Raw genomic sequence first — 12,233 nt, forward strand, 5'->3', positions numbered from 1 at the left:
CAAATAAGAACCATTGTCCTTGCTTGATTAGCTTAATTGAATACGGAAAATCACTTCTTTAACCATGTTAAAATATTTCCATAGAAGTCAAAGTAACTCAGATGAGTCTGTAGATAAATTTGGAGAAACTTAGGTGGATATTGTTTACTGCATATTGGAATTTAAAAAGGGGATGACATACATGTACATATGTTCTTTAATGTGTGACTTTTTATAAATGACATTTTTTTTAAAAAACTAATGTTTTAAAAATTTTAATCACATTTTAATTTCTCCCCGCCCCCCCAAATATTCAGCTATAATAACTTTCTATTTGAAAAATAACCTGGTTTAAAATGAAATCGAAGCTTAATGCAAACACATAAATCTCTTAAAACAGAATTTATGATCCTTTTATGAACATAAGAAAAGGCTGATTTTTCTTCATGAAGAAAAACAAGAACTTTGTTGGTCATCATATAGCACAATAATTCATGCACTTTGTATAAGAAAGGTTCACACAAGCCCTTCCTTGTTTCTTCTGGATGGCTCTTGTGAGGTGAGAAAAACCCTGTGGCCATCCCTAGTCTACACCCCACATTGCTGCCTCTTCCCCTCAGAGATCCCAGGTCCCCCAGTTGGGGTTCCCACCCTCCGCCCCCTGTCACCACTCACCTTTCTGGCAGGAGGGAAAGGCACAGGAATGGGCCTCCCAGGGCAGTTTGATGCCATCACTTCCTGGGAGTGACATCATCATGCTGCCCCGAGAGCGCTCCTGTACTTTGTAGTGGGCCAATTTGGGCCTCAAATGGAAGTTACATCATCATGCAAGACTGAGGAGAGAAGTTGATTGCTGGGCCTCCCTCCCCGCTGGGAGGATTAGGGGGCCTGGCAACCTTACTCACTCCCTAGGGGTGCCAAAAACAAACTGGGAAGCCACTTGCTGCCACCAACCACTCTGACGCCTGCAGGATGGAGTCATATGTCTTGGCTTTGCGGTGAAAGGCTCTGCCTACCTCCTGTGCCTGCCCTCTCCTCTCCAAAGAAAAGGTGGAAATACACAGCACTCTTTCCGTAGACTAGGTCCTTCCTAAATGATGTTTAAATAGGACAGGCTACCTTTCCTTGCAGCAGTTTGTTGTTCTGACTTGACCAGTGCCATTCGCATAACAAAAAGTTTGAGTGCACTGTGCTAAACTGATCAAGATCAGATCCTTGCAATATTTCTAAATGACTTTAAAATGGTGGCTGCATCATCACGCCTACTTTGCCCAAAGATGCAGACTGTTTGAATTGCTTTTCCCCTCCAGTGTGAGCAGTAGCACAGCGCTCCTGTTGTGTTCCTCAGCAGCCCACTCACATTTGTGCTTGGCAAGGAGCACACATGAGTTACATACCGGGGAATCTCTACCAAGGCTCTGGGGCTGGAGGAAAGAAGGGGGCAGATTGAGTCCTTTGGCTTGCCTATTTCCACTGTAAATTCACATTTTCTGTTTGGGATCGTGTAGTTTGCATTCCAGTACTGTTTTGTGGGACTGGCGTGCAACCAGCTTGTGAATCCAATTTCCTTGCTAAGAGCTTTCTCTGTTCAAGCAAAAATAAGCACCTTGAAGACTAACCCATTTTTATTCCAGCCTGAGCCTTCATAGGCGAGAGTCTGCTTCGTCAGTGATTGCAGCCGTTGTTCCTTGTTAGGATTTGTTTGTGTGAGCGCTTGCATTTTGCAGATCTGATCCTCTTAGGAGCTGTTTGCAGCCCCCGATTCTCAGTCAGTGTCATTATCTGGAATAACTATTATTTTCAGTTTTCGTTTCTTAGAAAATTGATAACTAACACTCTACTGTGGGAAAAGATTTACATTTAGGTCTCAAGATGTATGTCATCTACTAATGACCTTCCCCCACCCCCCCAAGAGCAGCTGGGAAAAGCACTATTTACATGCACGGCCTCCTCCTTCACCTTTTGTGGAAAACTGCTGCAAACACCCTGGCAAATAGCCCTTTGAGCACGAAACTGCATATTTACACGCGCCCACCAAGCCGCACTGGCAAATATTTTCAGAAGCCCTTTCAACACATTACCTTTAATGTCAAGTCTGATAGAAAGCTTCAGATGTGAGGCTGGCATTATCCTCTCCGTATGCAAGAGTAACTCTCATTTGCTTTGGGAGGAGGGATCGCACGGAGCCATCAGGCCCTGCCTTACAAAGCAGCATAGTGGAGCTGCCTATAACAGAAGGACCCCTGACTCCATTCTGCCTGACATACTCTTAACTGGGGCAACGGTCAGAAGCGGTAAATGCAGGGCTTATTTTGAGGGGGAACACGCAGGAACACAGTTCCGGTAGTTCCCCAAAGAGGTCACATGACAGGTGGCCCTGCCCACCTGACTGTCAAACATTTTGGGTCCGTTTTGGCCTGGATTGGGGCTGAAATGGCCCGGATCGGGCCTCTGACGGGTGTGGATCACTCTCCCCCTCAGCAGTGGCCTGATCCTGACCATTTTGGGCCCCTTTTCGGACATTTTCAGCCCCCTTTTGCCATTTTGGGCCCAATTTCAGCCCTGAATGGCCAGGATTGGGTCTAAAACAACCAGGACAGGTGATGTCAGGAGGTGTGGCATATGCAAATCATTTATGCTAATGATAAACTTCCGGTGATGGCAAGGGGCATGACATATGCTAATGAGTTATGCTAATGAGTTCCTCCAGCTCTTTTTCTACAAAATGACCCCTGGGTAAATGGATCCCTCAGAGTTAGTCAGCAGGCGGACTGATTTCTGCACAGAAAACAGAGAGCCACCAGGCTCAAGGAAGAACACCAAGGGGCACCAATATGAAAACTTCCGTTGTTAATCCCAAAAATCCATGCAATAATACAATTCAATGTGGATGCAATGGGAATGCAATACAAAATACAAAATGGATGTAATACAAAAGGCCAATGTGAGGCAAGATCAGTACATCTGTAACAAGGCTTAAATAAGCCCATATGCCGGCAGTCCGTAAATGAGTCCAACCGGCTAAACCCTGCACCCTGCCTGGTCAAATTCTCTTTTGGTTTTATAGGGCTGTTTCCACACAGGGATTTTTGCCACAGGGAAAGCAGGAAACCCCTGGATTAAAGGGGAACGTCCACACGGCATTGTGCTCATTCTGTGTTCCCAGGGCTCTCCCATTCAATCCAGAGGAAAACCAAAGCTGCTTTTCTCTGGTTTAAAGGGGGACTGTGAGGTTAATGCAGGTGGAGTATCCTTTAGGACATTCTACATGTAGCCACTGAGAGTCTCTTTGTACAACACATCTTACACACGAACTCTTAAGTGCAGGGAGATGCAATGTTAGCCAGGAAGAGTAGTTTAAAAAGACAGAACTGCAGAGATCACTCCTCAGAGTGTTTGTTAATTTCATCTTTGTCTTCTAGAAGGCTATGTCAATTTCACTTCTCTTCATGAGGGTAGTTTAAAAAGATGGGGCCTGGGGAGATTGCTCCTCAAAGGGTTTGTTAATTTCATCTTTGCCTCCCCAAAGGGAGGTAAAATTGACAGAGCCTTTGGGGAGGCGAAGATGAAATTAACAAACCCTCTGAGGCGTGATCTCTGCTGGCTCTGTCTTTTTAAACTATGCTTCTCAGCTAACATTGCATCTCCCTACACTTGCGCACCCCTATGTAAGATGTCTCATGTAGAGAGACTCTAAGAGGAGGGGACAGAGCTAAGCTCCTCTTTCAAAAAGATGCAGAGCTGAAACATACCTCCTTCCTCCCTTTTAGCCTTTGAAAACCTTTTTTGGGGGGGGGGGCTGTCCCTGCTGAGCTTCTCTGTGCGGGGGAGGTTATAAGGACAGAGGTGTAAGAGAGGGGATAGTAGCTGCCACAAGTGGCACACAGATGGGAGTGGGTGGGCATGGTTCTTGCCCATCTTGCTGTTGCTGAAGCGGGAACACGGTCTTGCCCACCCCTACCCCCACTCCCGGTCTGGAATCAGCCCAAGATACCAAAACAGCAGCTGCCTATCTTTAATTGAGCTGATTGGAAAAGGACTCTCTTCTAGGATTAGAATGGGTATTTCACAGTAGTAACATTAATAACATTTGATTTATATAACCCCACCCCCTTCAGGACAATTTAACACCCACTCAGAGCAGTTTACAAAGTGTGTTATTATTATCCTCACAGCAATCACCCTGTAGGTGGGTGGAGCTGAGAGAGTTCTGAGAGAGCTGTGACTGAGCCAAGGTCACCCAGCTGGCTTCAAGTGGAGGAGTGGGGAATCAAACCTGGTTCTCCAGATTAGAGTCCTGCTGCTCTTAACCACTACACCAAAAGTAGCCAAGTGTGCGTGACGCTGAACAGAGTATAAGGTTCCTTTCCTGAGGTGCTTGTAATCTAAAAGGTGATTGGGGACAACAAAAGTAGATGGGAGAAATGGAAAACAAAATGCAAAAACAAAAGCCATGGAAAATGCATTCCCACAAGCAAGGGTTTATTTTGTTTGTAAATAAATCTGGTTCAGTAAAGAACTCTTTACCATTTCTCTTTGTTCCTTTATTTTCACCCTAATTAATTACTTCTTGCTTTCTCTTAGCTGGTTGTGTGCCTGCAAATTATCCTTGTTTCCTGTGGGGTGGGGTTACTTAATAGCTGCTTTTTACATTGTAGCAGCCAAAGTCACTATTCGTTTTTTGTGTGAAAAATACTGTTTTATGATTATAATAGTGTGATTGTGAAAGAACAAAGAACAATGCATAAATGCTCTCTTTCCTCTTGCCAGATTTAGTATTGATTTGTGAATGTCATGAGAGAGGCACCTCTCATGGGAGAGAACAGGAAGTATTTAGTTAAGCTGGAAGAGAGAAAATTTTAAAGGGGCAACAGTCCTGGGATGCCTCAATAAGCGCTTTGAATGTCTTCAAAGGATAGCCTGGTGCTGTAGCTGTTTTAAATTTTAACAATCACCATAAGTGTGATCTTTACAAAGTCTAAAATACAACAGGTTGACTATGACTAGATTATCCATAACAATGTGTACAGTGGCAGAAGAGATGACCTTTTACGTAAATTGAAATATAACATTTAAAATATAATCAGAGAATATTTATTCCATGTGAGCCATGCAAGTTCAAGTTTCTTTGTGTCCCACTCGTCCCCTGCTTAACTCCTAAAGACTCTGATCTTCTAAGAGCTTAATTAAAAAACAAACCCTAAGACTCCAGAGGTCTGTAAGGATAACATTTCTCTGAAACTAAAGCAATTAAAGATATGTTCATTTGCAGAGAAAATGCACAAGTGAATTTCAGAAAAGATAAGCCTGTGAGCGGGTGGAAGACTAAAATGGCAAGGGAAGGGAAGGGAAAGCTGCTTTCTAAAAGATGTTTGAAACGGGGGACTGAGAGGGGGACGTGACAGTGGACTATGCCAGGATAGAGAGAGTGCCCTCAAGTCATAGATGACTTATGGTGACCCCTGGTGGGGTTTTCACGGCCAGAGACGAACAGAGGTGGTTTGCCATTGCCTGCCTCTGCAACTCTAGTCTTTGTTGAAGGTCTCCCAACGAATTGCTAACCAAGGCTAACCCTGCTTAGCTTCTGAGATGTGAGATGTACAAAACAATGGATTTAGTGGCCCAGGAATGCTTCATAGCATTAGCAGCCACTTGGAGAGCCTTCCATCAAACACACAACTGCTGGGGCTCAGTGGAATCGTCAGCCTTTATTTCTTGGGAAAAGGCATTCAAGATGCCTGTTTCCAGTTCTGTTGAAAGGGTCCTTCTTCCTCCTTTTTTCTCGTCCTGAATCCAAATCCAAGCCATGTTTTGAAGCTCAGCCTCAAGTCCTTTTGGGGGCATATGTTTCGCAGGTCTATCCATGCTGTTCCATGCAAGCCCATAAGCCCCCTTTCAGTTCATCAGTCCAATTACGTCTGCAGGGCCAGACATCAAACTGAGCCAGATGTATTCGCCAGTCTCTGCAGGCCTCCGGGTTATTCCCACTCTGGGCTGTGCTTCTGAAGTACAGCAGTCTGATCCCATCCACTAAGATCTTCATTGGGCTACACTTGAGACACAGACGCCTGTAAAGCCTTTTCCCTCCACCCCTGAGCCAAGCTGTGGCTGATCGCCCTCTGGGTCACACAAATCCAGTTCTTCCTCCTGCATTTTCTGGTCCATTGCTCTTGTTGGGTGAATGCAAGAAGTTCTGCTTCCGTGACTTCAGCCTGCAGCTCATCCCCCTCCAAGACACTCATATCCAGCATGGGATGGATTTCTCCAGCTTCAGCTCCTGTAAACTTTCCTGGCAGGTTTCCCAATCCTAGGGCTGTTCATCTAGCTTTTTGCTGCTGCTAACGAGGGATGCTGTACCTTTTACCATGGGGTTCAACAGGAAAACTTAATATGTTTGAAGGTGATGAAGGTGCATCCCCCAGCCTGTTCGGTTCATGCTGAACAGCTGCAAGAGACTGCCAAACGTATCCCCATTGGGTCAAAACTATTCAAACCAATTAGCAGCCATTAACGTCATTGGGGACTACTTAGACAAACCCCAAAGGGTTGGATATTATTAAAACACAGCTTGCACTTACGATGGATTTATATGACTTGTGATTGCTTTTATTATATATTTAAACAATTGCTTGCTGAGCTGAGCAGTTATGCAGCAAGGACGGGGTGATAATAGAAGTCAATTGGGCTGTGTGAGAATGGCCATCCCCCCAAAGCCAATTGCCCCGCATTGCATGGTTAAGAAGGAATACAGTGAAACAAGCTGCTGAACAGCCATGAATGAGTCAGCGAACTGTCAAAATGATCACTGAAAAATTGGCACCCTGTTCGTGACCAGTGAACAGGACATGAACCAAACTGGCCGGTGTTCAAGCAACGCTATAGTCAAGAGACTCCTGACTAGAACAAAGAAACATTCCTCCAAGGCAGCATTTCTCAAATCCCCAAGGTGTCTGCACTCCAAAAGGCTTCACCTTAAGGCAACTCACAGCTGTCACTGTCCTTACAAATGCCAACTAGTTGCTTCCCCCCCCCCTCCACACACACTTTCATTAAATGGACACATGAAGGTGCCTTCTATGGAGTCAGAGCACCAGCCTATCAAGGTCAGTATTGTCGAAGGCTTTCACGGCCAGAGAACGATGGTTGTTGTGGGTTTTTCGGGCTGTGACACTGAGAGATCTCTGTCTTTTGGTGCTACACCTCTGAAGATGCCAGCCACAGCTGCTGGCGAAACGTCAGGAACTACAATGCCAAGACCACGGCAATACAGCCCGGAAAACCCACAACAACCAAGGTCAGTATTATTTGCTCAGACTGGCAGTAGCTCTCCAGAGCCTCAGGCGGAGGTCTTTCACAGAATCTAATACCTTTTAACTGGGGATTCTGGGGGTTGAAAATAGAACCTTCCGTGTGCAAAGCATCCCCCACTCTACCTCTCACCACTACTCAACTGGCTGGAAGGAGGGAAAGCACGGGGAATGGATCCAGGAGCTCCGGATCGTGTGGGAGCGTGCTTGGAGCTCTTCCTTGACCACCATGAATGACGTCATTCTTGGTGTGACAAAGAAAGAAAGGCCTCTGCACATGATTTGATGAAAAGATAAGTCCCTCCATGTCCCCCCCATGACTTCCTTTGGTTCCTGGGTTGGGCTTCAGGTGACCAGGCAACCCTCGAGCATCCTCCTACGATATAGCCAGATGCTTCTGAATGGGTGCTTCCTACAGACCCAAAGATGATGCCTCCTGAATTCTTTTGAAGAGCCTCCTGCTCACATACAATGGAAAAAAACCTGGGCTGACTGCTTACTTTAAAGAAGAGATGCTTTGGGGAAGAAGTAAATGGGCTCCAGGAAACACATCACTGGGTGCCATGGGCTCCATGTTGGGGATCACCACTACTGCAGCAGATTCTTCAGATTCAAGTAGGACATCTTCTAACAAATAGCTCTTGGATTGATAGCCCTACCAACAGCAGGGGTTGGGTGTGTGCTGGGGGGGCCTTGATCCTAATCTTACTTGTGCACAATGCCCAGCCACCCTACAGTGACATCACTTCTGGTTTCAATTTGAAGCTACGGTGTCTCAGCAGTCCCCAAACAAAGTGTTTTTACTGTGTTTGGGGTCAATTCTTAGAGAACTGGCCCCACTGAGAAACACTGTACCTTCATTTAAACGAGAAGTAACACGGGGGCTGCATGGGGTAACATGGGAAGGGGGCTGCATAGTGTACTCCAGCCCACCTCTGCTCATAATTCTCCCCTCCACACCAGCCAGGGGAGTGGCAGCGGGGTGGTGGTGGGGGAGGCTGGTGGTTGGGGAGCTCCCACCGTGGCAGGGGCATGGCAGCCCTAATTAGCTCCCGCTGATGTTTTGTTAATGAACAAACATTCATTTGTAAAGGGCCCTAACTCCCTCTGAGCATCACCTTTAGCAAAGCCATCATGATGGATCCATTCCCCATAAACAAGTCAGCAATCTCACTCCGCCACAGTGTCTTCCCTGATGTGTGTGTTTTTGCCTCCCAGGAGAGACAACGGAGAAGTCACTTGACTCTTTCTCAATTTGGTGATGATTCATAAGAAGGAACATCATCTTTTCAATTTAAACTCTCTCTGCAGAACATACAGCCTCTTTTGTTACCCATCATCAAGGTGCCTTGTAGACAGGCCAAGCTTCCATCTCAGGTACAATGTATCTGAAATACATAGCTATACATTACTGGAGATAAACAAGCACTGAATCATACTTAGCTCTCAAGACGGATGCCAACAGACTAGAATTCATATACTTAGGATTGATGCTATTCATTCTAGCTCGATGCAGAAGAAATTTATTGGATAACATAACAAGCAGAGTTTGCCTGCAAATCAAGTCTGTTCACTTTATCTGTATAATATTTTTGTTTCAATCACTGTTTGAGGAGAAGATGTATGTTGTTTCGTTTGCTGGTCTAGAGGAAAATGTGTGAGTTACAGCTTGCAGAAAATTAGTGGGGACACATTTGGAACGTCCTTCTTTTCGTGGGTGCCATTTGCACCTAAACATTTGTCTCCTAGAAAAATAATCCACAGAATACTTGTTTGTATAACTTGCTTCTGGAAAACATGCAGAAAGCTGAAAGGTTCCAGCTAGCACATGTTGATCCAAAAGAAAAATCCAGAAACAAAGCCATTGCGACACCATCTATTGTGGGTCTATGTGCCATCAAGCCGCAGTCAACTTATGTGACCCCAGCAATGGGCTTTCAAGGCAAGCAAGAAGCAGAGCTCATTTGCCAATGTATTCCTCTGTAGACTCTTCCTTGGTCATCACCCATCCCAATACCGACCATGCATAGCTTCCGAGATCTGCTGAGATCAGGCTATACCATGCCGCCTTCCCTCCCAATACCATCTATTAGGACTATCCAAAAATGAGACAAAACAACATGTAAGCTTTCAAGTTCTCCAGATACCTACACCACATATATTTAAAAAATTAAAAGGGGGGTGGGGGGGAGAAGATGTTTCAGGTCATGATATTAAGGATCTTACGTGTGCCCTGAGCAGAATACTCTGCAAACTTGGATGGGGCATTGGAGGAGCTGGTATCAGGTTATGTAAAAGGATCCTGTTGGATCAGACCTCTGGTCCACCTAGTCCAGCATCCTACTTTACACAGTGGCCAACCAGTAGCACTGGAGGGCCAACAAGTGGGGTACAGAGGCCAGGATCGTCCCTGATGTTGCCTCCCAGCTATGGTATTCAGAGGTTTACTGCCTCTGCATGTGGAGAGCCAATTTGGTGTAGTGGTTAAGAAGAGCAGCAGGAGAATTGGGTTTGATTCCCCACTCCTCTGCTTGAAGCCAGCTGGGTGACCTTGAGTCAGTCACAACTCTTCAGAGCTCCCTCAGCCCCACCCTCTTCTCAGGGTGATTGTTGTGAGACTAATAATAACACACTTTGTAAACCACTCTGAGTGGGCATTAAGTTGTCCTGAAGGGTTGTTGTTATTGTTATTATTGTTATCATCATAGCTAGTAGCCACTGATGGACCTCTCCTCTACAAATCTGTCTAATCCCCTTTAAAACCATCTACTCTGGTAGCCATCACAAGCGTTTGGCCTTCGGGGAAGAAGACAAGGCCATGACAAATTCCAATTGCAAATATAAAAACCAGTGGTCTCTCTCTTGTTTATATTCTACCTTTCTCACTTAGAGACAGATTACAAAATTTAAAACATGCCCCCCTGCCAATGCAGTGGAAAACAGTATAATAAATACTGTAATAAAGAAACCCATACTTTTTTATGCACATAAAACTACAAACCTGTCCCTTTTATAAGAATATCCTCCTGAACAACTCCATTTTACGCTTTCCACAGAATGTACGTGAGTCTTCCTGACCTCATCAGGCAGGCTGTTCAACCCAATGAGAGCAACACCACCAAACGCCCCCAGCATACGAAGACAGAGCTTCCTTAAAAGACTGGCAGCAGAAGAAAGTCATGGTAGTCTTTCTATTGACAATGTGATGGTGGAGAGTGACCTCAAGTCATAGCTGAATTATGGCGACCCCTAGTGGGGTTTTCCTGGCAAGAGACTAACAGAGGTGGTTTGCCATTGCCTGCCTCTGCAACCCTGGTCTTTGTTGGAGGTCTCCCATCCAATTACTAATCAAGGCTGAGCCTGCTTAGCTTCTGAGATCTGACGAGAGATCAAGCTCACCTGGGTCAGGACCATAAGTGAACTAAACAAGCAAAAAAATAAATGTACATATTTGGGAGATTAAAGGTATGAAAGCAGCTGAAATAGAACGGTGTGTAGGAAAGTAAAACATGAAAATCGCACATACCCTCTGTGCACACAAGAGTGGGATGCAAAGCACTTCTTGCAGCTCCAATGGGACCCATCATCAGCTAGGAGATGTGTTGGTGGAGAGTGCCCTCAAGTCATAGCTGACTTATGGCAACCTCTGGTGGGGTTTTCATGGCAAGAGACTTAACAGGGGATGGCTTGCCATTGCCTGGCTCTGCAACCCTTTTTGTTGGAGGTCTCTTATTACAATTACTAACCAAGGCTGACCCTGCTTACCTTCTGAGCTCTGATGAGATGCTCACCTGGGCTATTCAGGTCAGGGCTCTATGAACAATACTGGAGATAAATTTTGAGGGTATACAAAGCTCCAGAACAGAGCTTTGAGGAGACTCCTTGCCCCACAGGCAACCAAGTTCATATTTATTAAACAAAATATTTCTATCCCATTCCCTCTCCATAATGGTCCAAAAGCATCTTGTAGAAGAAAATATCCCAACAGAAACACCCAACAAACTATCCAATATTTTTTTTTAAAAAAACAATCAACACTGTTTCGAACATCTTCAGTTTAGACATGCCTACCCAGTGAGGAATCTTTCCACTCTTCCAAGGGGACTCCTAAACGCCACTCTGCTTCCCTGCATTTCTGGTTCAGTGAAGCTCTCTCCCCATCTAGCAGGACAACTCAAAAGGCAGACTTACGGTTATATGCTTTGTTGTTAGCTACCCCTTGACAAATTGGCTTCTGTATTCACCAAAGGAAAGAACTGCTATCAAGACTCAAGCCCATGGTGCCTTGAACTTGGAAGCTTTCGAGAAGAGTCAGTTCAGCTGATGCACTGACTACCAATGGGTAGCTGCTGTATATATTTTTTGTGCTAATTATTGCAATTTCAAGCATTTGATGAATAGGATCCCCTAATGGAAAATCCTCCTAGGAGAGATGTTGCTAAGAGATTCATGACTTGGTGGTGGAAAGTTGAAGACTGAGAGGCTGAGGACAAGAAAAGAGGGCAGGATATTGGAGAGATGCTTCCCAACACCTACCATAGGTTGGATAACAGACCTTCATGCAGCAAACGGTGCTTAGCGCTGTGAGGCTGGTGAGACTGCAGAGGCCAAAGAGAACTCCGCAAAAGGCATAGAAGGTGCACATGGCGTGGTTGAACAGCCACCTGGAGGGGAAAGATAAGTAAGCAAAATAAATGACTTTCCCTTAAGGCATTTTTGGCTTGGCTATTGCAATTGTAAAGACAGCCTTTAGTTGTATGGGATCAAAGAGCAGTTTGCACAAGAATCACGGCTAAAATAGCTTCTAGGGCTATGTGTGCTTAATACACACACACACAGTTTTTTAAAAAATGAATCCTTATATATTGTTTTTACTTTATAGTTCTTTGTTCATTTTCATATACTATTAAAAAGATCAAACCAGTGGGTTGGATCCGATGGATCCAT

At 45.0% G+C, this 12,233-nt stretch overlaps 1 protein-coding gene across 1 annotated transcript in view; it reads right to left on the bottom strand.

Moving 5' to 3' along the window:
• The window catches only part of LOC129331338 (opsin-5-like), a 31,165-nt gene that overhangs the window by 6,714 nt on the left and 12,218 nt on the right, over positions 1 to 12,233 (bottom strand). The window contains exon 3 of the mRNA XM_054981846.1: positions 11,823 to 11,950. Coding sequence (XP_054837821.1) covers positions 11,823 to 11,950 — 128 coding nt within the window. The remainder of the gene's footprint in view (positions 1 to 11,822; positions 11,951 to 12,233) is intronic.

Source organism: Eublepharis macularius, chromosome 5 (genome assembly GCF_028583425.1).
Source record: "Eublepharis macularius isolate TG4126 chromosome 5, MPM_Emac_v1.0, whole genome shotgun sequence".
Lineage (NCBI taxonomy): Eukaryota > Metazoa > Chordata > Lepidosauria > Squamata > Eublepharidae > Eublepharis > Eublepharis macularius.